This window comes from Oncorhynchus clarkii, unplaced genomic scaffold, assembly GCF_045791955.1.
Source record: "Oncorhynchus clarkii lewisi isolate Uvic-CL-2024 unplaced genomic scaffold, UVic_Ocla_1.0 unplaced_contig_538_pilon_pilon, whole genome shotgun sequence".
NCBI classification, from domain to species: Eukaryota; Metazoa; Chordata; class Actinopteri; order Salmoniformes; family Salmonidae; genus Oncorhynchus; species Oncorhynchus clarkii.
In genome coordinates, this window is record NW_027260839.1 from 79,311 (window position 1) to 106,634 (window position 27,324).

General features: G+C 42.5%; 2 protein-coding genes across 3 annotated transcripts in view; one reads left to right on the plus strand and one right to left on the minus strand.

Annotated features, from left to right (window-relative positions):
• The window catches only part of LOC139401882 (mitochondrial import inner membrane translocase subunit tim16-like), a 188,443-nt gene that overhangs the window by 46,841 nt on the left and 114,278 nt on the right, over positions 1 to 27,324 (plus strand). The gene's annotated exons all lie outside the window — the stretch shown is intronic.
• The window catches only part of LOC139401881 (vasorin-like), a 60,507-nt gene continuing 42,180 nt past the window's right edge, over positions 8,998 to 27,324 (minus strand). The window contains exon 3 of the mRNA XM_071145878.1: positions 8,998 to 13,680. Within this exon, the coding sequence (XP_071001979.1) occupies positions 11,567 to 13,645 (2,079 nt within the window). The 5' untranslated portion in view covers positions 13,646 to 13,680 and the 3' untranslated portion in view covers positions 8,998 to 11,566. The remainder of the gene's footprint in view (positions 13,681 to 27,324) is intronic.

A 27,324-nucleotide genomic window follows, 5' to 3' on the forward strand; every position in this document is an offset into this window, starting at 1 on the left:
CACTTTGTCAGCCCCTGTGGATATCTTGTTGTCTATTGCTAGCAAAGCATCCAGGACTTATTTTTCTGTAAATAGCCTAATAGAAAAGCTTTGACTACCATTTCTCTGATCATTCAGCAAGTTTACCCTACCAGCATCCAGCACAACAACATTATGAAAAGGCTTAAAGTTCTTTCAAAGAGAGAGCCCGCTGAAATAACATGGTGATTAAATGCATCAATGATGCCTTTTTTTTCTGTAATATGGCCAGTGTCTGAACTAATTTGTTGTGGCAGAGAGGAGGAAGTAGAACCCTTCAGGGATTTGACAGTTTTCCAGAATTTAGCCGGGTTCCCAATACAATCATAAAGATAATAATCAGATTTAGCCTTTCTGATGTGTCTTACACATTCATTCCTCGGTTGCTTAAAAGCTTTCCAGTCCAGGCCTAAGCCTGAGTTCCTGGCCTTGACCCAAGCATCATCTCTTCCATGAATGATTTCTGATAACTGCATAGTGTACCAGGCATTCAATATACCTTTAACCCTGACATGTTTTGAAGGGTGCATGATTATCCACATAGCATTGAAGACATCTGCAAAGAGGATCCAAGCTAATCAGGTTCAGGGATAACTGAAGTACAGTCAAGGTCACTAGTATAAAGATCATGTGAAAAAGACGGTTCACTGAAGTTTTTAAAGTTCCTCTTTGTGATGACACGAGGCTTAGATTTGTGTATTCTCACATCTCACATTCTCTGGTGTATTCATAAAAATGTGATCGATCAGAGATGCCTTTGAAGGATCTCTAGGATTGGGCTGTGTAGGCTTAGTCACCAGCTGGGTTAGGTTTAGATCATTACACATGCTTTTTAGATCATAATTGAGGTCACCCAGGATAATAACTTCTGAATTAGTAAACAAACAATTTAACTCCTCGAGTGCACAAAGGTTAGCTAAGGGAGGATGGTAGATCCCTATAACAGTTATAGATACATTTCTCCCCAGACAAAGGCTAAACGATAGGAGTTAAAATTTTGGAGCGAGGGAAATGGATTTCAGTAAAGAGACAGAGAAGTTATTTTAAATAAAAAAATGGCCACTCCACCACCACCTACTCTGTCTGTATTAATATCAGATTCCAGAATGTCCCCAGAGATCCATGTTTCAGTCAGTACCAGAATATCCAGATTAGTCTGTATAACCCAGATCTTAATGTCATTTAGTTTAGGAAGTTAGTTCCTAATGTTCAGATGCATCAACCCAAGACCTTTACTATTTTTTTTATGTCACATGGAAACTCCAACTCAAACAAGCAACGTTCAGTAGGTGGTTGCAGGCCCTGTCTGATGGTTGATATTGATATAGTTGGTATGGCTATAAGAGTGCATAGAACTGCACCATTTGGTCTATCCCTAGTAGTAATAGAGGAAGGAGAAGATATTGTAATTACTTTTCCAAGATTAGAACCATAGGGCCCGAGGCCGCAGCCAATGTCAATATGAGGAGCTCTTCGAGTAACCAATGATGGAATGTTATAAACTGACTTACATGGGCTTTGGTTGCTATCGTGCAACAGCCCAAGCCCTCTACGTGATGTGAAAACCGAGGGGGTATTCAAGTTTATGGAATTCACATTGGAACTAAAGCGCTGGGGGAGCAGACCACAGTGGGTTCCTCTGTTGAGCTAACAATAGCACATCTAAGAGTGGAGTTGAAAGGAATGGGAACAAGATTACAACTGACAACACCCCTGGCAGTATAGACAACAGTACGAGGATAACGCTTAGAGAGGATGGCTTAGACTGTCACTGAGTCAGTATCTTAACGCAGCCTTGAAGTATGAAAAGGGCTCCCCGATGATTTGGGTGAAGCCCATCATCCCTGTAGAGCATCTTTTGTTTCCAAAAAGTGTTGAAATTGTCAGTAAAAGTTATGCCAACATAGTGGCAGTAGTCTTTAATCCAGCTAAGAGCCTGCTGAACCTTACACAGCCGTGACCCAGTGACTGCATCAGACCAGAGATCATTGGTTGCTTTTCAGAGACTTTTAGGGTGTTGATCAGCTCAGTAAAACCCTGTTTGATCAGCTCAGTAAAACCCTGTTTGATCAGCTCAGTAAAATCCTGTTTGATCAGCTCAGTAAAACCCTGTTTGATCAGCTCAGTAAAACCCTGTTTGATCAGTTCAGTAAAACCCTGTTTGATCAGCTCAGTAAAACCCTGTTTGGTGTCATTTGATCCCATGTGAACTACGACAGTAGCATCCCCGGTTGGGGGTACTGGAGAACCGGAGTTGGGAAACGCAGCTTGAGCGGAGGTGACACTGTCTGTCTGTCTGAACCCTCCAGGCAGGACAGGTGACTGAACATCAGTGTGATGGGAATAGCTAGTGACAGACAGACTGAAGGCCAATACTGAAGTCTGTTAGAGTATTGTACATAGCCCCATATCACAGAGTGTATTTTAGGCCCACTCTCAAATCAAATCTTATCCCCTAACCCAGTGGTTCTCAATCCTGGTCCTGGGGACCCAAAAGGGGTGCACATTTTTGTTTTTGCCCTAGCACTCACTGCACACCTGATTCAAATCTTTAAAGTGTGATGATGAGTTGATCATTTGAATCAGCTGTGTAGTGCTGGGGCAAAAAGAGTTCGTCCTGCCCTAACCTCTAACCCCCAGACACTGAAATAATCACGTGTTTAAAGATCCAATGCAGACGTTTTTATCTCACTATCAAATCATTTCTACCTTACTGTGATTGTTTTAAATTAAAATGGTCCAAACGAAACAACAATATCTTAGTAAAATGCAATTTCTCAAGAAATCATTTTGTTAGGACTGTCTGGGAGTGGTCTGAGGGAGGGGTCTAATTGGAGAAGGAGGGATTTGTAACCTGAAAACTAGCTGTTTTTTACAGAGAGGGGGGAAAACTCTCTTTTTTTAATTGGTCTATTAACTTATACCGCTTGGTGATGTCATCAGGTCTACACAGCCAGACAAGCTGAAATTTCAGGTGGTCTTTTCAAACCGCTCTTACACTGAAAGGGGCGTTATCCTAATTTTCACAAATTCACAGTATTATTCTGACCTCATGTTGTGGAAACTGCCCCTTTAAAGTAAAATTACTTCCGCCATGCTGCTTACACTTATCCAATCAGATCTATATACGAGTGTCTAATGGGTAGGGCCTGTGGTCTAAGGACTAGAGGCTAGGTGCTAGGGATCGATTTGGGATTCATTACATTACTACCAGTCCCAGCTGTTATAACTAGCCCAGCGCTCTGATCTACGTATTACAGTGGGCTCAAGTAGGAACATCTGAATTAAAGAGCCTTGCTCAAGGCTACAACAGCTCTTATATGTCCCAGGTAAGAGGATGGCTCAAGGCTACAACAGCTCTTATATGTCCCAGGTAAGAGGATAGCTCAAGGCTACAACAGCTCTTATATGTCCCAGGTAAGAGGATGGCTCAAGGCTACAACAGCTCTTATATGTCCCAGGTAAGAGGATAGCTCAAGGCTACAACAGCTCTTATATGTCCCAGGTAAGAGGATGGCTCAAGGCTACAACAGCTCTTATATGTCCCAGGTAAGCAAATGGCTCAAGGCTACAACAGCTCTTATATGTCCCAGGTAAGAGGATGGCTCAAGGCTACAACAGCTGTGACAAATCAACACAGAGGCAGCCTCGTGACTCCTCAATACAGAACAAGGTTCTCAGAAGGCCTTACAAAGCAGCAGGCGATCATCCTCTCTCCATCCAAAGTCAAACAAAAGCCTCAAGTAGCCTTAATATCTCAAGGACATCTCCCATAGGATACTTTTACACACAAGTCAGATAGACTAACAACCCAGAAACAGCTGGGTCCTGTTCATTAGGCACTAAATGGAGGAAAATGGACTGAAATAAGGAGGGACGACCTGGACTCTCATTTTTGTTTTCTGTTGTAAAATGTTTTAAACCAAGAAATGTGCTGTAGCCACTAGCCAGGTACACTGACAATATCCCCAGCAGTAATAACACGTGGTCATTGGTCACTTCGAGAACCAATCGGGGATCAAGTCTTATCTTTCTTGGCCAATAGAGTCTAATTGAGCTCATCTCGTCTCTGGAATCTCTATTGATTCATCAGATCAGTCAAACTGTTGTTATCAGTGGACCAAGCAAACACATGTGTTTCTCTTCCAACCACCTCCCTGTTTCATTAATGCCAGATTTACCCCCCTCTTTTCTCCGTAATAAATAACATCCTCGTTCCCCCCCAGCTTCTCCCCCCCAGCTCCCCCCCTCATTCCTATGAAATGAGAAGCACAGTTGTGGTGCGTTCCAGAAGGACAGGCTGTTCAGATTAGACATATGTGCTTTAATTCCAGGCTCACTTTTGGAAGCCATGTTGAACTTACCCCCACACCCACCCACCAGCCCCTGTCCGTGAACAGTTCTTTACACGTCAGCAACTAGTCTCTGCAAAGTCGTGGGGTTTCAGTGCACGTGGTCCTGCATGGACCTTAATCATTATTTGACACAGTTTCTCTCCCTCTATTGCTCGCCATCTTTTTACCCTGCGTATTGCCCTCTAACCTGCTTTACCATAGATATACTGTAGCACATCCACACCTGCCTTAAGCCAACCCATGTGACTGACTTCCAGTAAGCATTGGACCACAGTATAGAAAGGGAGGGAGGGAGGAGGTATCTCCAGGGGGATTATGATCCTGTTTGTTTTATATCTCATAATCTACTGAACAGCATGTGAAATCGACTGCATGTGTTCACCACAATTTATTGCAGTGAAAAGCACATAAAACCAAACCAAAGCCTCCCCCCTAGCCTCCTCTCCTTCCTTCTCCTCTCCTCTTTCCTCTCCTGTCATCCCTCACTGTCAGACGGGCATCCGCTGCCCTCTCATGCCCTTTGATCCATCCGTTGGCTTTGGCACTAGAGGGAACGCACAGGGCATCACTTACTGCCAGCTGTACTTACTGCCAGCTGTACAGTAGTACACCACCCTTCAGATCTCACATCTTTACTGTTATTACAGAGAGAGAGAGAGGGAGAGAGAGGGAGCGGAAATGCCAATTCGAAGCCACACTACGACCCCGTGTTTTAACACATTGTCCTTGGCAGACTCCCTTCAAGCCCTGGTTTTGGAAAATAAGCTAAAACTAAGAATGAGAGGGAAGAGAGCGGGAGTGGTGGAGGGAAAGAACGATTGAGAGAAAAGTTCAAAAATATTTACTCAGCAATAATTTTGTGTGGAATTTTTCAGGATGATAATTTGAAAAAGGCTTCATTCACGGCTACAATGGCTCCTTTGATTGGCGCATGCAGCTTGAGCAGCGTCGGGGTTGGCCCCTCGCCAGAGGCCAGGTCTGTTAAAGCCAAGGGGAAGAAAAGAGGCCTGTTTCACAGAAGGAAAAGAGAGAAACAGACACATGCTCTCCCTGTGTTTCTCTCTTTCTTTATTTCTCTCTCTCTCTGTCTCTCTCTCTCTCTCTCTCTTTCTCTCTCTTTCTCTCTTTCTCTCTCTCTCTCTCTTTCTCTCTCTCTCTCTCTCTCTTTCCCTCTCTCTCTCTTTCTCTCTCTCTCTCTCTCTCTTTCCCTCTCTCTCTCTCTCTCTCTCTCTCTCTCTTTCCCTCTCTCTCTCTTTTTCCCAGTCTTTCTTTCTTTCTTATCCACACACAGCTCAAGTACTAGTTGTCACCGTCACATACATGATTGTTTGAGACTCCAGTTGAACCTGGGTTAAATCTGCGAGGCAGAATGCAGATTTTTTTTCCCCAACTATTCCAACATATGAGGTGAGAGAGAGGAAGGGAGACAAGAGAAGAAGAAAATGTTTGAAAAACAAAGGCTGAACCTGCTGCGTGTGTGTTACTGGTGACTCGCAGGGTATACTTGGTTGTTTTCACTCAGAACCAAGTGAAATAATAGGTGTCTTCAGGACCGCAGTGGAGCTGTTTTATGTGTTTGTGTTGGTGCTGGGACTGAGCACAACAGCTAGCAGCTGGATGCCTGTACCTGAGCCAAGCTGTGTGTGTGTGTGGACATACTGTACAGTCAGCCCCTGCCAAGCCTGTACCTGTAAACTTGTGTATGGTCAGAGGTTGATATATTATGTACGCTAACAAACAATGCTAACCCATTAGCTCAGGGTCAGGGACCCTGTCTGCGGTACAAATCACTATTAATATTTAGCCTCTGTGTGGTTTCAATCATATTTTTTACCTTCGCCTCCAGCTATTGAGGGAAAAATACCAAGACCCCCCTAAACAGTCTGGTGAGAAGTTTGTGTTGGGTGGTGCTCTGCTGGAGGGAGAAATGTAACACTCTGTTGGACACATTGGATTAATAATGAAGCACTTCTTGGAGGTGGTGGTAGTCAGATCCAAGGACATGGAAGAGCTAACAGATACGGACACATAAAAACAATGTGTTCTCTCTCAGGCTCACACACAGCGGTGTGTATGTGTGGGGAGGAGGCAAAGGGGTACGTGAGTGTCTGTGGGGGGGGGGGGGGGGGGGTTGCGAACTGCCTGCCAGACTTGACATCCTGACAGGTTTAATAACTGTCTCAATCATGCCTCCCTCTCTTCCGCTGGCTCCTTCTTCCCTCGCTTCCCAGAGTGATGGCTGAATGAAGGAGGTGAAGTTGATGATAGACTTAATCTATTGCTCCACTGCCAGTCAAATGTTCTCCTGAGACAGAGAAAAACAGACGATTTAGAACAGGGCTCTCCAACCCTGTTCCTGGAGAGCTACAGTCCAGTATTGGAGTTAAAACCTACTGGACTGTAACTCTCCAGGAACAGGGTTGGAGTTAAAACCTACTGGACTGTAACTCTCCAGGAACAGGGTTGGAGTTAAAACCTACTGGACTAACTCTCCAGGAACAGGGTTGGAGTTAACCTACTGGACTAACTCTCCAGGAACAGGGTTGGAGTTAAAACCTACTGGACTGTAACTCTCCAGGAACAGGGTTGGAGTTAAAACCTACTGGACTAACTCTCCAGGAACAGGGTTGGAATTAAAACCTACCGGACTAACTCTCCAGGAACAGGGTTGGAGTTAAAACCTACTGGACTGTAACTCTCCAGGAACAGGGTTGGAGTTAAAACCTACTGGACTGTAACTCTCCAGGAACAGGGTTCGAGTTAAAACCTACTGGACTAACTCTCCAGGAACAGGGTTGGAATTAAAACCTACTGGACTGTAACTCTCCAGGAACAGGGTTGGAGTTAAAACTACTGGACTGTAACTCTCCAGGAACAGGGTTGGAGTTAAAACCTACCGGACTAACTCTCCAGGAACAGGGTTGGAGTTAAAACCTACTGGACTGTAACTCTCCAGGAACAGGGTTGGAGTTAAAACCTACTGGACTGTAACTCTCCAGGAACAGGGTTGGAGTTAAAACCTACTGGACTGTAACTCTCCAGGAACAGGGCTGGAGTTAAAACCTACTGGACTGTAACTCTCCAGGAACAGGGTTGGAGTTAAAACCTACTGGACTGTAACTCTCCAGGAACAGGGCTGGAGTTAAAACCTACTGGACTGTAACTCTCCAGGAACAGGGTTGGAGTTAAAACCTACTGGACTAACTCTCCAGGAACAGGGTTGGAGTTAAAACCTACTGGACTGTAACTCTCCAGGAACAGGGCTGGAGTTAAAACCTACTGGACTGTAACTCTCCAGGAACAGGGTTGGAGTTAAAACCTACTGGACTGTAACTCTCCAGGAACAGGGCTGGAGTTAAAACCTACTGGACTGTAACTCTCCAGGAACAGGGTTGGAGTTAAAACCTACTGGACTAACTCTCCAGGAACAGGGTTGGAGTTAAAACCTACTGGACTGTAACTCTCCAGGAACAGGGTTGGAGTTAAAACCTACTGGACTGTAACTCTCCAGGAACAGGGTTGGAGTTAAAACCTACTGGACTAACTCTCCAGGAACAGGGTTGGAGTTAAAACCTACTGGACTGTAACTCTCCAGGAACAGGGCTGGAGTTAAAACCTACTGGACTGTAACTCTCCAGGAACAGGGTTGGAGTTAAAACCTACTGGACTAACTCTCCAGGAACAGGGTTGGAATTAAAACCTACTGGACTGTAACTCTCCAGGAACCGGGTTGGAGTTTAAACTACTGGACTGTAACTCTCCAGGAACAGGGTTGGAGTTAAAACCTACCGGACTAACTCTCCAGGAACAGGGTTGGAGTTAAAACCTACTGGACTGTAACTCTCCAGGAACAGGGTTGGAGTTAAAACCTACTGGACTGTAACTCTCCAGGAACAGGGTTGGAGTTAAAACCTACTGGACTGTAACTCTCCAGGAACAGGGCTGGAGTTAAAACCTACTGGACTGTAACTCTCCAGGAACAGGGTTGGAGTTAAAACCTACTGGACTGTAACTCTCCAGGAACAGGGTTGGAGTTAAAACCTACTGGACTAACTCTCCAGGAACAGGGTTGGAGTTAAAACCTACTGGACTGTAACTCTCCAGGAACAGGGCTGGAGTTAAAACCTACTGGACTGTAACTCTCCAGGAACAGGGTTGGAGTTAAAACCTACTGGACTGTAACTCTCCAGGAACAGGGCTGGAGTTAAAACCTACTGGACTGTAACTCTCCAGGAACCTGGTTGGAGTTAAAACCTACTGGACTAACTCTCCAGGAACAGGGTTGGAGTTAAAACCTACTGGACTGTAACTCTCCAGGAACAGGGTTGGAGTTAAAACCTACTGGACTGTAACTCTCCAGGAACAGGGTTGGAGTTAAAACCTACTGGACTAACTCTCCAGGAACAGGGTTGGAGTTAAAACCTACTGGACTTTAACTCTCCAGGAACAGGGTTGGAGTTAAAACCTACTGGACTGTAACTCTCCAGGAACAGGGCTGGAGTTAAAACCTACTGGACTGTAACTCTCCAGGAACAGGGTTGGAGTTAAAACCTACTGGACTAACTCTCCAGGAACAGGGTTGGAGAGCCCTGATTTAGAAGAATCAAACAGACGTAACCTCATGTTTGTTTTCAGTTTTTATTTAAACTTTTTTAATAATGTCAACATTGTGTTTTTTTGCTCATAAAAATATGTTCACTTAATTCAAAAGGACATGGAAAGAGATGAACAATAACAATGAAAAGCTTCCCAAAATAAACAGGGAAAAATAGGAATAATATCAAAAATATTTCTGGATATTTTCAATGTTTTTTGTATTGTAAAACCAAGTATTCCAGTTAAGTTTTTTGGTAGTTTTACACACTTTAAACAGATGTAATTTTAAGTGTTAAATATTGAGGCCTAAGTATTTGTTTAGATGGTATAAGATTTAGTGGTAGACAGCAACCACCAACCCTTACTTCCAATCTTAATCTCCTGTGTTGTTTTCACTAAAATAATAGTCATAATGTAATGCCTGGTCACTAGGCATGTTAGAAGAGGGGATCCTTGTCTTGACATGCCCATTTCAGGAGGTTTAAATACATGCTCTGGAACTTTAGCGACTGCTAAGTATTTGTTAAACCTCCCACTTTGGGCTGGATGTGTCAATATGTAGTTAAAAATGCATACTCTATTCACAGAATTACTGTCTTACCTCAATTAGCCATTTAATGCCTAGTTTAAAAGGAACTTTTTCTCGAAGCTGTGCTGCTCCATTTTCTCTACATTTTCCCCCTAGCAATTCAAGTTCTAGCCAATGAGCTTTAGCCCCTTGCTTTTTGAGCGTTAGCTAACTAGATGCAGAATGAGAAAGATAAATTATGTGGGGCACATATCTGCACGTAGTACACGCAACGTAGTACACAGGGACCACTTTTGTCTCATGAATGCTACTTTCAGAACTGCTGGCTAAAAACTATACAAAAGTACTGGAGAATGTCTTTAAATGTAGTGGATGGAGTAGGTGGGCATATGTGTGTGTGTTTAGTGGGGGATACAGTACTACTGAAGCATGACAGTGACTTGATGTCTGCCTCTCTGTGCACAAGACGGGACATGCTTCCACATTATCACTGATCTGTTTACCGACAGAGATCTTCATACTGTAGTCGGCACTGAGATCCTCATCGGGGGCAGGCAGGTTAGCGCCAGACACATAAAAGTTACTTAGACTGTTTTCACATTCAGAGATTTGAATCTCAACACTGGTGTTTCAGCATATTCTAGTTTGGTGTACACATTTTTTCCTCAATGTCCCTCGTCCCAGACAGAGCCCATATAAAACCTTCAACTATACTATGGACTTTTCATAGTCTGCTTGGCTGCAAGTGAGCAAGACGTGGGACCCTCTTTTTCCAAAGACCAGTTAATGGTGCACAACAAAGCACCATAGAGGCTAATTCTGGGAAATCCACAAGCATCTCTCTGAGAGGCTAGGCTAAGCTAGGCTAAGCTAGGCTAAGCTAGGCTAGGCTAAGCTAGGCTAAGCTAGGCTAACAAGTGCGTTCTTGTGAATTGCGGTTTACTGAAGTAACTGTGTTCCCTCTTGGGGACATAAACAATGAATAAAGCCTTTAGAAATTAACTGTTTATTTTTCCCCCTTCTCCTCTCTGTGGTAATCATGTGTGTGTGGTTGATCTGAGGCAGGCTCAGGGGATGCTTGAAGTTCGCTGCAGCACAGAAACAAATGTTAAGGTTTCAGCCAACTGAAACTGTTTATCGGTGCTTTTTGTGTGGGGGGCGGGGCGGGTTTGAGGGCCAGAGAATGGAGAGGGGATTTAGTACGAGACATACAGCTGCTTAGACTGTCTGACATTCGTAGGGTAAAGCCTTTGATTGACTTCGCTGGTACAAACGAGTTTTAATCTTCAAAGATTTGAATCTGGGGTTTAATCTGTCTGTTAAATCACAAGCAGTTAAGGGGGGATGAAGGGTGGTAACAGTCACATACTTACAGAACAACAACAGCAGCAAGAGTATAAAAACATTTACAAACACAACAAAAAAATGACAATTTCACTAAGCAATAGAGCCGAAACAAAGCATGATAAATGTCAGGCACCTTGCTTTTCAATTACTGACAAAAGTTCTCTTCATTTGGTGACTCGGATGTCATTCACAGCAAGTGCCACTGGGGTAGTGCTGAGGTGCTACGGAGCAAAATAATTGCTTATACTCTTTTTACATAGTTCAGGTATCACAAGGGGTGCACAGCAATACACCCCCATTTCAGTGCAGACCCCATTTTAGAGTAGACACAGCAGGGATTAGGTCACTACCCTGATGTCTCTCTGCCTGGCCCAGTCTCGCTTGACCTTTGACCTGCTGTGGAGAGTGGGCACACTCAGTAGCGAGCCGCGGGGCGCCAGTCCAGCAATGTGAATGTAGAAACAAAGCAGGAGGTGTGGAAATAAGAATAAAGGCACTTTAAAAGGCTCCCTTATTTTCAAATAATCCTTTCAAACATATTTTAATGTCTGCACAGTTTAATATTTGTTCTGTTTCTCAATTGCTGACACATGGCTGGCCGGTCCTCTCTTTCTCCTCCACTGTCACCAACAACTCTAGCTGGTGTCTAGTCCTTGAGGGAAGGAGTAGCTAGAGGTATTTAGTCTGACCCTCTGGGTCTGAGTAGCAACAGAGATGGGCGTCAGAAATAAGAGGGCTTATGAGAGAGAGCCATGTTGTTGTTCGGCGAGCAATGATCCTGTATTAGCAGCACCTCGTACTCCAGGCCGCCATTTTGAACCACAGCCGGCTCCGGCTGCTTTTGGGGCATCACCCCTCCAACGTTGGAACCAGCCTTGACTCCCTCCAGCTCCAGCTGGGCTGGCTCACACTCCAGATCCAGGTGGCCCTTGGCCCGTTTCCTCCTTATGTAGCACACCATCCCCACGGCGGCTGCAATCAGGACTAGGAGCAGCAGTATGGCCAGAGCCGGCACCAGCATGGTGGTCAGCCTCTTGTCCTCCACCTGCCTCCCTGTGGCAGTGTGCTGCTGGGCCGCTGTGTGGGCCACCGTGCAGACGCTGTCCCCACCGCTGAGGTCGCCCAGCGGGCTGGCGCACACTGTGTAGGTGGAGTTGGGCCGCAGCCCCCTCAGGGTGTACTCCGGGTAGGAAGCGGGGACGCTGAGCTGCATGGGACGCCGGTCGGGCCCCGACAGGTTGCGGTATGTTAGACGGATGCCGCGGATGTAGGGCCGGACCTTGATGTAGCGGTGCAGGTCCAGCAGGATGGAGGAGCTGGTCACCAGGCGCGAGCTGATGTCGGGGGCATCGGCGGTGACAGTTGCCGCGGAAATGTAATTGTTGTTGTCATTGTGGTCCTGATCGGGAGGGGGGTGGGAGTGGTGGCGGTTCTCGCAATAGGTGCCGTAGAAGCCACGAGGGCAGGTGCACTCCAGATGGCCTTGCCCGTCCAGCCGACAGGTGCCCCCATTCAAGCAGGTCTGGGAGGGGCATAAGAAGTCCACCTCTGGTTCTTGGCTGCTGCTGCTGGGAGAGGCAGGGTCAGGGAGCGGGGGCTGGCTGTCTGTCCCAGTTGAGTTGTCCTCCTCACTGGGCCCGGGTGCAGGGATGGCTGGGGAGGTGCTAGGCAGGGTGGTGACTGGGGGGGGCATGGTGGTGCTGGTTCTGACTGTGCTAGCGGTGACAGTAGTGGTGGTGGGGCAGCCAAACTCCCTGTGCTCCAACCTCTCCAGCACCTTCCCAGCGTTGAGGGGAGGGAAGTGGCAGCGGGTCTCCTCCGTCCTGCCCAGAGTCACCCCCTGGTTCCTGAGCCACCCGGGAAACCAGGCCAGGGTGCACAGGCAGTTGAAAGGGTTCTCGGCCACTGTCAGCTTAGTCAGGTGAGGGAAAAGCTGTGCGAACCCGTCAGGCAAGCCCTGCAGACTCAGGTTGCTGATGTCCAACTCCTGGAGCTCGCTCAGGTTCTTCAGGTCCTCCAGCTTCAGTGGGCCCATGGGGTTCCCGGCCAGGCTCAGGTAGATCAGGCCCTGGGTCTCCCTCAGCGCCAGGGGGAAGGAGCCCAGCTCGTTGCCAGAGATGTCCAGTTCGTGGAGGTTCCCCAGGCTGGCCATCAGGTCCTCGTTCAGGCTTTCGAGGCCCAGGCCGGCCAGCTTCAGAGACTCCAGGTTGGGCATCTGGAGGTCGGCTGACCCCAGGGATGGGAGGGTGTTGAAGCGGAGGTCCAGCAGCAGCAGTCTGGGCATGGCTAGGGCGGGGAGCGAGGTGAGCTGGTTTCCCTGCAGCTTGAGCTCCAGCAGCTGCTCCAGGCCGTGGAAGGCGGCAGGGTGTATAGTCCGGATGTGGTTGCTGTAGAGGTACAGCCTCTCCAGTAGGGCCATGCCCGCAAAGCTCTCCTCTGACAGATGGGTGATCTGGTTGGCTGAGAGGTCCAAGTTCCTCAGGGAAGTCAGAGGCTCAAATACCCGGCCAGGCAGTACCGTGACTTTGTTCTGACTCAGATCCAGCATCTCCAGGCTCTCCATGCCCACAAAGTCTTCCTCTGCCAGGGCCTCGATGCCGTTGGCAAAGAGGTAGAGGTTCTTGGTGGGTTCCGGGACGCCTTGGGGTATGGTGGCAGAGCGGCGCTGGAAACAGAAGATGGATTCTGGGGTGGAGCAGGTGCAGTCCTGGGGACAGTCGCTGGCCAGAGTCCTGCCAGGGAGCCGGAGCAAGAGGAGAAGGAGGAAGGGCGTCAGCGGAGGGAGGAAGAAGGCCTTCATGGTGCCACTGAAGTCACTCTGTCTCCTCTCTCAGCCTGAAAGGACAGATCAAGGACAAGGTCAGCTATAGAAAGAGATGCTTTAAATGCAGGGCCACTGGGTAATAGATATACACAGACAGAGTCTTATCTTTGTCATGTCTTGCTGGAAACTGTGAAGGACATGGGAAAGGAAGGCAACTTAGAGGTGTCGAACATAGAGACAACCTAGAGATGTAGGACATAGAGACAACCTAGAATTATAGGACATAAAGACAACCTAGAGATGTAGAACATATAGACAACCTGAAGTGTAGGACATAGAGACAACCTAGAGGTGTAGGACATAGAGACAACCTAGATGTGTAGGACATAGAGACAACCTAGAGGTGTAGGACATAGAGACAACCTAGATGTGTAGGACATAGAGACAACCTAGAATTATAGGACATAAAGACAACCTAGAGATGTAGAACATAGAGACAACCTGAAGTTTAGGACATTGAGACACCCTAGAGGTGTAGGACATAGAGATACCCTAGAAGTACAGGACATAGAGACACCCTAGAAGTACAGGACATAGAGACAACCTAGATATGTAGGACATGGAGACAACCTAGAAGTATAGGACATAGAGACAACCTAGAAGTATAGGACATAGAGGAGTAGAAGTGCTAAATTGAGATATACAGCAACTCTGTACTATAACTACCCTTCAGATCTGTATAATGCGTCACAAATCTGTATAGATCTTTATGATGTATTAGTTTCTCTTTTTTCATGTGGCTAGCACAATATGTGGCGTTATTATCGTCGTCTGAGCTCACATGAAGGATCAAAGACGTGGTCTCTTGACACGGCTCTTCAAACAATGGGCCGTGGTACGGCTGTGACCTCAGGGCTTTGAGTAATTTTCCACTGGACTCAGGGGAAAGAAAGTTCCCTTAGATAGAGAGTAGCAATATAATGTAGCCACACTCTGACCAAGGTGATTTGAACTTGATAGTATTGTATCAGACACAGTGGATCCTGGATGTTGTTTTCCTTTCTGAGGTGTTTTCCTCAAGCATATTGTTAGTTACTGTGGTAGCAGGTTTGGTAGCTGCTTCATTAACATAAACCTTGCTATAGGTCCTGGTAGTACTTGGTGCTGTGGACTGGTAAACACATTTATGTGTCTCTTTGTCTCTCTCACTCTCTCTAGGTATGTCTGTCTGTCTGTCTCCCTCTATCTGTGTCTGTCTGTCTGTCTGTCTGTCTGTCTGTCTGTCTGTCTCAGGGTCTGTCAGTCCACCCACTACCATTTACAGTTCTCCACACACTGTGGTTGAACGGGAAGCACATTTAACCATTTTCTCCATGTTTACGACAAACTCTTTAGCCTGTGAAACCACGTTACAGACACACACACAAACACACACACAAATTGTTCAGATTACGATGTCTGAGGGAGGCGATGAAGCCTGTCAAGAACTCCAGTCACCCAAGCCACGGACTGTTACCATCTGGCAAATGATAACGGAGCATCGGGTCTCGGACCAACAGGCCATCAGACTGTTGAACAACTAACCCTAGCTGTTTACCTGCTCAGAACTGCACCATAGAGACTGTTTACACTGACTCTCCACACACACACACACGCACGCACGCACACACACATGCACACACACATGCACACACACAGTCAACACTGCTGTTGGATATGATACTTCTATTCAACTGCTTAAAGACACTAACCACTTTACATTTGGAACACAGTTCTACTCTATACTGTATATCTTATTAGATCTGTTTTATTACTATGGATACTACCTTCCTCTGGTAGTATCTGTTTTATACCTGCTGTTAACGGTTTTATACCTGCTGTTAGTGGTTTAATACCTGCCGTTAGTGGTTTTATACCTGCTGTTAATGGTTTTATACCTGCTGCAAACTGTTGTATACCTGCTGTCAACGGTTTTATACCTGCTGTTAACTGTTGTATACTTGCTGTCAACGGTTTTATACCTGCTGTTAACTGTTTTATACCTGCTGTTAACTGTTTTATACCTGCTGTTAGTGTTTTAATACCTGCTGTTAGTGGTTTTATACCTGCTGTTAACGGTTTTATACCTGCTGTTAGTGGTTTTATACCTGCTGTTAGCTGTTTTATACCTGCTGTTAACTGTTGTATACCTGCTAACGGTTTTATACCTGCTGTTAACTGTTTTATACCTGCTGTTAGTGGTTTTATACCTGCTGTTAGTGGTTTTATACCTGCTGTTAGTGGTTTTATATCTGCTGTTAACGGTTTTATACCTGCTGTCAACAGTTTTATACCTGCTGTTAACTGTTTTATACCTGCTGTTAACTGTTTTATACCTGCTGTTAACTGTTTTATACCTGCTGTTAGTGGTTTTATACCTGCTGTTAGTGGTTTTATATCTGCTGTTAACGGTTTTATACCTGCTGTTAGTGGATTTATACCTGCTGTTAGTGGTTTTATACCTGCTGTTAGTGGTTTTATACCTGCTGTTAACTGTTTTATACCTGCTGTTAACTGTTGTATACCTGCTAACGGTTTTATACCTGCTGTTAACTGTTTTATACCTGCTGTTAGTGGTTTTATACCTGCTGTTAGTGGTTTTATATCTGCTGTTAACGGTTTTATACTTGCTGTTAACGGTTTTATACCTGCTGTTAGTGGTTTTATACTTGCTGTTAACTGTTGTATACCTGCTGTCAACAGTTTTATACCTGCTGTTAACTGTTGTATACTTGCTGTCAACGGTTTTATACCTGCTGTTAACTGTTGTATACCTGCTATTAACTGTTTTATACCTGCTATTAACTGTTTTATACCTGCTGTTAGTGGTTTTATACCTGCTGTTAGTGGTTATATATCTGCTGTTAACGGTTTTATACCTGCTGTTAACTGTTTTATACCTGCTGTTAACTGTTGTATACCTGCTAACGGTTTTATACCTGCTGTTAGTGGTTTTATACCTGCTGTTAGTGCTTTTATACCTGCTGTTAACGGTTTTATACCTGCTGTTAGTGGTTTAATACCTGCTGTTAGTGGTTTAATACCTGCTGTTATAGTGCTTTTATACCTGCTGTTAACGGTTTTATACCTGCTGTTAACGGTTTTATACCTGCTGTTAACGGTTTTATACCTGCTGTTAGTGGTTTTATACCTGCTGTTAGTGGTTTTATATCTGCTGTTAGTGGTTTTATACCTGCTGTTAGTGGTTTAATACCTGCTGTTAGTGGTTTAATACCTGCTGTTAGTGGTTTAATACCTGCTGTTAGTGGTTTAATACCGGCTGTTAGTGGTTTAATACCTGCTGTTAGTGGTTTTATACCTGCTGTTAGTGGTTTTATACCTGCTGTTAACGGTTTTATACCTGCTGTTAACTGTTTTATACCTGCTGTTAACTGTTGTATACCTGCTAACGGTTTTATACCTGCTGTTAACTGTTTTATACCTGCTGTTAGTGGTTTTATACCTGCTGTTAGTGGTTTTATATCTGCTGTTAACGGTTTTATACCTGCTGTTAACGGTTTTATACCTGCTGTTAGTGGTTTTATACCTGCTGTTAGTGGTTTTATATCTGCTGTTAGTGGTTTTATACCTGCTGTTAGTGGTTTAATACCTGCTGTTAGTGGTTTAATACCTGCTGTTAGTGGTTTAATACCTGCTGTTAGTGGTTTAATACCGGCTGTTAGTGGTTTAATACCTGCTGTTAGTGGTTTAATACCTGCTGTTAGTGGTTTAATACCGGCTGTTAGTGGTTTAATACCTGCTGTTATAGTGCTTTTATACCTGCTGTTAACGGTTTTATACCTGCTGTTAACGGTTTTATACCTGCTGTTAACGGTTTTATACCTGCTGTTAGTGGTTTTATACCTGCTGTTAGTGGTTTTATATCTGCTGTTAGTGGTTTTATACCTGCTGTTAGTGGTTTAATACCTGCTGTTAGTGGTTTAATACCTGCTGTTAGTGGTTTAATACCTGCTGTTAGTGGTTTAATACCGGCTGTTAGTGGTTTAATACCTGCTGTTAGTGGTTTTATACCTGCTGTTAGTGGTTTTATACCTGCTGTTAACGGTTTTATACCTGCTGTTAGTGGTTTTATACCTGCTGTTAGTGGTTTTATACCTGCTGTTAGCTGTTTTATACCTGCTGTTAACTGTTGTATACCTGCTAACGGTTTTATACCTGCTGTTAACTGTTTTATATCTGCTGTTAGTTGTTTTATACCTGCTGTTAGTGGTTTTATACCTGCTGTTAGTGGTTTTATACCTGCTGTTAACGGTTTTATACCTGCTGTTAACGGTTTTATACCTGCTGTTAGTGGATTTATACCTGCTGTTAGTGGTTTTATACCTGCTGTTAGTTGTTTTATACCTGCTGTTAGTGGTTTTATACCTGCTGTTAGTGGTTTTATACCTGCTGTTAACGGTTTTATACCTGCTGTTAACGGTTTTATACCTGCTGTTAGTGGATTTATACCTGCTGTTAGTGGTTTTATACCTGCTGTTAGTGGTTTTATACCTGCTGTTAACTGTTTTATACCTGCTGTTAACTGTTGTATACCTGCTAACGGTTTTATACCTGCTGTTAACTGTTTTATACCTGCTGTTAGTGGTTTTATTCCTGCTGTTAGTGGTTTTATACCTGCTGTTAGTGGTTTTATATCTGCTGTTAACGGTTTTATACTTGCTGTTAACGGTTTTATACCTGCTGTTAGTGGTTTTATACTTGCTGTTAACTGTTGTATACCTGCTGTCAACAGTTTTATACCTGCTGTTAACTGTTTATACTTGCTGTCAACGGTTTTATACCTGCTGTTAACTGTTTATACTTGCTGTCAACGGTTTTATACCTGCTATTAACTGTTTTATGCCTGCTATTAACTGTTTTATATCTGCTGTTAACTGTTGTATACCTGCTAACGGTTTTATACCTGCTGTTAGTGGTTTTATACCTGCTGTTAATGGTTTTACAGTATTAATGCTGCAGTACAAACTTCTCCTTGTTTCCCTTTAATTTCTCCACTTTTACAACTGTACCAAGTCTCTGTTTGTGACTGTAATTATGTGATATACGATATAGTTCATGTGTGCATGCATCTGTGTGTGATTTAGCTTGCAGTGCTCTAAACTTGTGTCGTTATCGATATCCTGGAGCTGCTTTCCTGACAAACGCTCAGTATAAATCACCTAACATTAGAATATTGTCATTACTCAACGCTCCTTACTAAACACGTCTGAGAAATACAGTAGAAACTTAGATGCTGAGAGAGGCGCTTTTGAATCCAAAGAGAGGATAGTGTCAGATGGGCATGTCACGTGATTTACACCCCGGATTCACTTGAGACCCAGCATATTCAGGCCCGAGACAGGACACCTGTAAGATCACATAACTTAGACTTGAGTTGAAAGAGAGCGAGGGAAGGGAGGAAAGAAAGAGGGGGGAATGGATGGCATATAAAGGGAAGATGAGCTGCTCAAGTGAGTCATTGAAGACGTTTATCATCCTTCGTTCCAAGGAGTAATCGCACGGGTTAGTGGCCTTGAGCGAGGATAGAGTAAAATACAGATTTTCAATCTTTCTTCCTTCCTTCTGTCCTCCCCTTCTCTCTCTCCCTACTTCTCTCTTTCTCTCCCTCCCTACCTTTCTCTCTCTCGCTCTCTGGGTTTAATATCCGCAGTTCATGTCGGGGTGAAATACGCCAAGCTTAGTTTTATTGGACACTGCAGGGAGACTGCGACGGTGGCCATTATTTTCTCTCCCTTTTTAAACATGAGCCACGCAGACACAATCATCTGATTTATATTCATCTTCTCTCCCTTTAAACATGAGCCACGCAGACACAATCATCTGATTTATATTCAACTTCTCTCCCTTTAAACATGAGCCACGCAGACACAATCATCTGATTTATATTCAACTTCTCTCCCTTTAAACATGAGCCACGCAGACACAATCATCTGATTTATATTCAACTATTCATCTTCTCTCCCTTTAAACATGAGCCACGCAGACACAATCATCTGATTTATATTCAACTATTCCTCTTCTCTCCCTTTAAACATGAGCCACGCAGACACAATCATCTGATTTATATTCATCTTCTCTCCCTTTAAACATGAGCCACGCAGACACAATCATCTGATTTATATTCATCTTCTCTCCCTTTAAACATGATCCACGCAGACACAATCATCTGATTTATATTCAACTTCTCTCCCTTTAAACATGAGCCACGCAGACACAATCATCTGATTTATATTCATCTTCTCTCCCTTTAAACATGAGCCACGCAGACACAATCATCTGATTTATATTCAACTTCTCTCCCTTTAAACATGAGCCACGCAGACACAATCATCTGATTTATATTCATCTTCTCTCCCTTTAAACATGAGCCACGCAGACACAATCATCTGATTTATATTCATCTTCTCTCCCTTTAAACATGAGCCACGCAGACACAATCATCTGATTTATATTCAACTATTCATCTTCTCTCCCTTTAAACATGATCCACGCAGACACAATCATCTGATTTATATTCAACTTCTCTCCCTTTAAACATGATCCACGCAGACACAATCATCTGATTTATATTCAACTTCTCTCCCTTTAAACATGAGCCACGCAGACACAATCATCTGATTTATATTAATCTTCTCTCCCTTTAAACATGAGCCACGCAGACACAATCATCTGATTTATATTCATCTTCTCTCCCTTTTTAAACATGAGCCACGCAGACACAATCATCTGATTTATATTCATCTTCTCTCCCTTTTTAAACATGAGCCACGCAGACACAATCATCTGATTTATATTCAACTTCTCTCCCTTTAAACATGAGCCACGCAGACACAATCATCTGATTTATATTCATCTTCTCTCCCTTTAAACATGAGCCACGCAGACACAATCATCTGATTTATATTCATCTTCTCTCCCTTTAAACATGATCCACGCAGACACAATCATCTGATTTATATTCATCTTCTCTCCCTTTAAACATGAGCCACGCAGACACAATCATCTGATTTATATTCAACTTCTCTCCCTTTAAACATGAGCCACGCAGACACAATCATCTGATTTATATTCAACTTCTCTCCCTTTAAACATGAGCCACACAGACACAATCATCTGATTTATATTCATCTTCTCTCCCTTTAAACATGATCCACGCAGACACAATCATCTGATTTATATTCAACTATTCATCTTCTCTCCCTTTAAACATGAGCCACGCAGACACAATCATCTTATTTATATTTAACTTCTCTCCCTTTAAACATGAGCCACGCAGACACAATCATCTGATTTATATTCAACTTCTCTCCCTTTAAACATGAGCCACACAGACACAATCATCTGATTTATATTCATCTTCTCTCCCTTTAAACATGAGCCACGCAGACACAATCATCTGATTTATATTCATCTATTCATCTTCTCTCCCTTTAAACATGATCCACGCAGACACAATCATCTGATTTATATTCATCTTCTCTCCCTTTAAACATGAGCCACGCAGACACAATCATCTGATTTATATTCATATTCTCTCCCTTTAAACATGAGCCACGCAGACACAATCATCTGATTTATATTCATCTTCTCTCCCTTTAAACATGAGCCACACAGACACAATCATCTGATTTATATTCATCTATTCATCTTCTCTCCCTTTAAACATGAGCCACGCAGACACAATCATCTGATTTATATTCATCTTCTCTCCCTTTAAACATGAGCCACGCAGACACAATCATCTGATTTATATTCCTCTTCTCTCCCTTTAAACATGAGCCACGCAGACACAATCATCTGATTTATATTCATCTTCTCTCCCTTTAAACATGATCCACGCAGACACAATCATCTGATTTATATTCATCTTCTCTCCCTTTAAACATGAACCACGCAGACACAATCATCTGATTTATATTCAACTATTCATCTTCTCTCCCTTTAAACATGAGCCACACAGACACAATCATCTGATTTATATTCATCTTCTCTCCCTTTAAACATGAGCCACGCAGACACAATCATCTGATTTATATTCATCTTCTCTCCCTTTAAACATGAGCCACACAGACACAATGATCTGATTTATATTCATCTATTCATCTTCTCTCCCTTTAAACATGAGCCACGCAGACACAATCATCTGATTTATATTCAACTTCTCTCCCTTTAAACATGAGCCACGCAGACACAATCATCTGATTTATATTCAACTTCTCTCCCTTTAAACATGAGCCACGCAGACACAATCATCTGATTTATATTCAACTTCTCTCCCTTTAAACATGAGCCACGCAGACACAATCATCTGATTTATATTCATCTATTCATCTTCTCTCCCTTTAAACATGATCCACGCAGACACAATCATCTGATTTATATTCATCTATTCCTCTTCTCTCCCTTTAAACATGAGCCACGCAGACACAATCATCTGATTTATATTCATCTTCTCTCCCTTTAAACATGAGCCACGCAGACACAATCATCTGATTTATATTCATCTATTCATCTTCTCTCCCTTTAAACATGAGCCACGCAGACACAATCATCTGATTTATATTCAACTTCTCTCCCTTTAAACATGAGCCACGCAGACACAATCATCTGATTTATATTCATCTATTCCTCTTCTCTCCCTTTAAACATGAGCCACGCAGACACAATCATCTGATTTATATTCAACTTCTCTCCCTTTAAACATGAGCCACGCAGACACAATCATCTGATTTATATTCAACTATTCATCTTCTCTCCCTTTTTAAACATGATCCACACAGACACAATCATCTGATTTATATTCATCTATTCCTCTTCTCTCCCTTTAAACATGAACCACGCAGACACAATCATCTGATTTATATTCATCTTCTCTCCCTTTAAACATGAGCCACGCAGACACAATCATCTGATTTATATTCATCTTCTCTCCCTTTAAACATGATCCACGCAGACACAATCATCTGATTTATATTCATCTTCTCTCCCTTTAAACATGAGCCACGCAGACACAATCATCTGATTTATATTAATCTTCTCTCCCTTTAAACATGATCCACGCAGACACAATCATCTGATTTATATTCATCTTCACTCCCTTTAAACATGATCCACGCAGACACAATCATCTGATTTATATTAATCTTCTCTCCCTTTAAACATGATCCACACAGACACAATCATCTGATTTATATTCAACTATTCATCTTCTCTCCCTTTAAACATGAGCCACGCAGACACAATCATCTGATTTATATTCATCTTCTCTCCCTTTAAACATGATCCACGCAGACACAATCATCTGATTTATATTCATCTTCTCTCCCTTTAAACATGATCCACACAGACACAATCATCTGATTTATATTCAACTATTCATCTTCTCTCCCTTTAAACATGAGCCACGCAGACACAATCATCTGATTTATATTCAACTTCTCTCCCTTTAAACATGAGCCACGCAGACACAATCATCTGATTTATATTCAACTTCTCTCCCTTTAAACATGAGCCACGCAGACACAATCATCTGATTTATATTCATCTTCTCTCCCTTTAAACATGAGCCACGCAGACACAATCATCTGATTTATATTCAACTATTCATCTTCTCTCCCTTTAAACATGAGCCACGCAGACACAATCATCTGATTTATATTCATCTTCTCTCCCTTTAAACATGAGCCACGCAGACACAATCATCTGATTTATATTCAACTTCTCTCCCTTTAAACATGAGCCACGCAGACACAATCATCTGATTTATATTAATCTTCTCTCCCTTTAAACATGAGCCACGCAGACACAATCATCTGATTTATATTCAACTTCTCTCCCTTTAAACATGATCCACGCAGACACAATCATCTGATTTATATTCAACTATTCATCTTCTCTCCCTTTAAACATGAGCCACGCAGACACAATCATCTGATTTATATTCATCTATTCATCTTCTCTCCCTTTAAACATGAGCCACGCAGACACAATCATCTGATTTATATTCAACTTCTCTCCCTTTAAACATGAGCCACGCAGACACAATCATCTGATTTATATTCATCTTCTCTCCCTTTAAACATGAGCCACGCAGACACAATCATCTGATTTATATTCATCTTCTCTCCCTTTAAACATGAGCCACGCAGACACAATCATCTGATTTATATTCATCTTCTCTCCCTTTAAACATGAGCCACGCAGACACAATCATCTGATTTATATTCAACTTCTCTCCCTTTTTAAACATGAGCCACGCAGACACAATCATCTGATTTATATTCAACTTCTCTCCCTTTAAACATGAGCCACGCAGACACAATCATCTGATTTATATTCAACTTCTCTCCCTTTAAACATGATCCACGCAGACACAATCATCTGATTTATATTCAACTATTCATCTTCTCTCCCTTTAAACATGAGCCACGCAGACACAATCATCTGATTTATATTCATCTATTCATCTTCTCTCCCTTTAAACATGAGCCACGCAGACACAATCATCTGATTTATATTCAACTTCTCTCCCTTTAAACATGAGCCACGCAGACACAATCATCTGATTTATATTCATCTTCTCTCCCTTTAAACATGAGCCACGCAGACACAATCATCTGATTTATATTCATCTTCTCTCCCTTTAAACATGAGCCACGCAGACACAATCATCTGATTTATATTCATCTTCTCTCCCTTTAAACATGAGCCACGCAGACACAATCATCTGATTTATATTCAACTTCTCTCCCTTTTTAAACATGAGCCACGCAGACACAATCATCTGATTTATATTCAACTATTCATCTTCTCTCCCTTTAAACATGAGCCACGCAGACACAATCATCTGATTTATATTCAACTATTCATCTTCTCTCCCTTTAAACATGAGCCACGCAGACACAATCATCTGATTTATATTCAACTATTCATCTTCTCTCCCTTTAAACATGAGCCACGCAGACACAATCATCTGATTTATATTCAACTATTCATCTTCTCTCCCTTTAAACATGAGCCACGCAGACACAATCATCTGATTTATATTCAACTATTCATCTTCTCTCCCTTTAAACATGAGCCACGCAGACACAATCATCTGATTTATATTCAACTATTCATCTTCTCTCCCTTTAAACATGAGCCACGCAGACACAATCATCTGATTTATATTCAACTATTCATCTTCTCTCCCTTTAAACATGAGCCACGCAGACACAATCATCTGATTTATATTCAACTATTCATCTTCTCTCCCTTTAAACATGAGCCACGCAGACACAATCATCTGATTTATATTCAACTATTCATCTTCTCTCCCTTTAAACATGAGCCACGCAGACACAATCATCTGATTTATATTCAACTATTCATCTTCTCTCCCTTTAAACATGAGCCACGCAGACACAATCATCTGATTTATATTCATCTTCTCTCCCTTTAAACATGAGCCACGCAGACACAATCATCTGATTTATATTCAACTATTCATCTTCTCTCCCTTTAAACATGAGCCACGCAGACACAATCATCTGATTTATATTCAACTATTCATCTTCTCTCCCTTTAAACATGAGCCACGCAGACACAATCATCTGATTTATATTCAACTATTCATCTTCTCTCCCTTTAAACATGAGCCACGCAGACACAATCATCTGATTTATATTCAACTATTCATCTTCTCTCCCTTTAAACATGAGCCACGCAGACACAATCATCTGATTTATATTCAACTATTCATCTTCTCTCCCTTTAAACATGAGCCACGCAGACACAATCATCTGATTTATATTCAACTATTCATCTTCTCTCCCTTTAAACATGAGCCACGCAGACACAATCATCTGATTTATATTCAACTATTCATCTTCTCTCCCTTTAAACATGAGCCACGCAGACACAATCATCTGATTTATATTCAACTATTCATCTTCTCTCCCTTTAAACATGAGCCACGCAGACACAATCATCTGATTTATATTCAACTATTCATCTTCTCTCCCTTTAAACATGAGCCACGCAGACACAATCATCTGATTTATATTCAACTATTCATCTTCTCTCCCTTTAAACATGAGCCACGCAGACACAATCATCTGATTTATATTCAACTATTCATCTTCTCTCCCTTTAAACATGAGCCACGCAGACACAATCATCTGATTTATATTCAACTATTCATCTTCTCTCCCTTTAAACATGAGCCACGCAGACACAATCATCTGATTTATATTCAACTATTCATCTTCTCTCCCTTTAAACATGAGCCACGCAGACACAATCATCTGATTTATATTCAACTATTCATCTTCTCTCCCTTTAAACATGAGCCACGCAGACACAATCATCTGATTTATATTCAACTATTCATCTTCTCTCCCTTTAAACATGAGCCACGCAGACACAATCATCTGATTTATATTCAACTATTCATCTTCTCTCCCTTTAAACATGAGCCACGCAGACACAATCATCTGATTTATATTCAACTATTCATCTTCTCTCCCTTTAAACATGAGCCACGCAGACACAATCATCTGATTTATATTCAACTATTCATCTTCTCTCCCTTTAAACATGAGCCACGCAGACACAATCATCTGATTTATATTCAACTATTCATCTTCTCTCCCTTTAAACATGAGCCACGCAGACACAATCATCTGATTTATATTCAACTATTCATCTTCTCTCCCTTTAAACATGAGCCACGCAGACACAATCATCTGATTTATATTCAACTATTCATCTTCTCTCCCTTTAAACATGAGCCACGCAGACACAATCATCTGATTTATATTCAACTATTCATCTTCTCTCCCTTTAAACATGAGCCACGCAGACACAATCATCTGATTTATATTCAACTATTCATCTTCTCTCCCTTTAAACATGAGCCACGCAGACACAATCATCTGATTTATATTCAACTATTCATCTTCTCTCCCTTTAAACATGAGCCACGCAGACACAATCATCTGATTTATATTCAACTATTCATCTTCTCTCCCTTTAAACATGAGCCACGCAGACACAATCATCTGATTTATATTCAACTATTCATCTTCTCTCCCTTTAAACATGAGCCACGCAGACACAATCATCTGATTTATATTCAACTATTCATCTTCTCTCCCTTTAAACATGAGCCACGCAGACACAATCATCTGATTTATATTCAACTATTCATCTTCTCTCCCTTTAAACATGAGCCACGCAGACACAATCATCTGATTTATATTCAACTATTCATCTTCTCTCCCTTTAAACATGAGCCACGCAGACACAATCATCTGATTTATATTCAACTATTCATCTTCTCTCCCTTTAAACATGAGCCACGCAGACACAATCATCTGATTTATATTCAACTATTCATCTTCTCTCCCTTTAAACATGAGCCACGCAGACACAATCATCTGATTTATATTCAACTTCTCTCCCTTTTTAAACATGAGCCACGCAGACACAATCATCTGATTTATATTCAATCTTCTCTCCCTTTAAACATGAGCCACGCAGACACAATCATCTGATTTATATTCAACTTCTCTCCCTTTAAACATGAGCCACGCAGACACAATCATCTGATTTATATTCAACTATTCATCTTCTCTCCCTTTAAACATGAGCCACGCAGACACAATCATCTG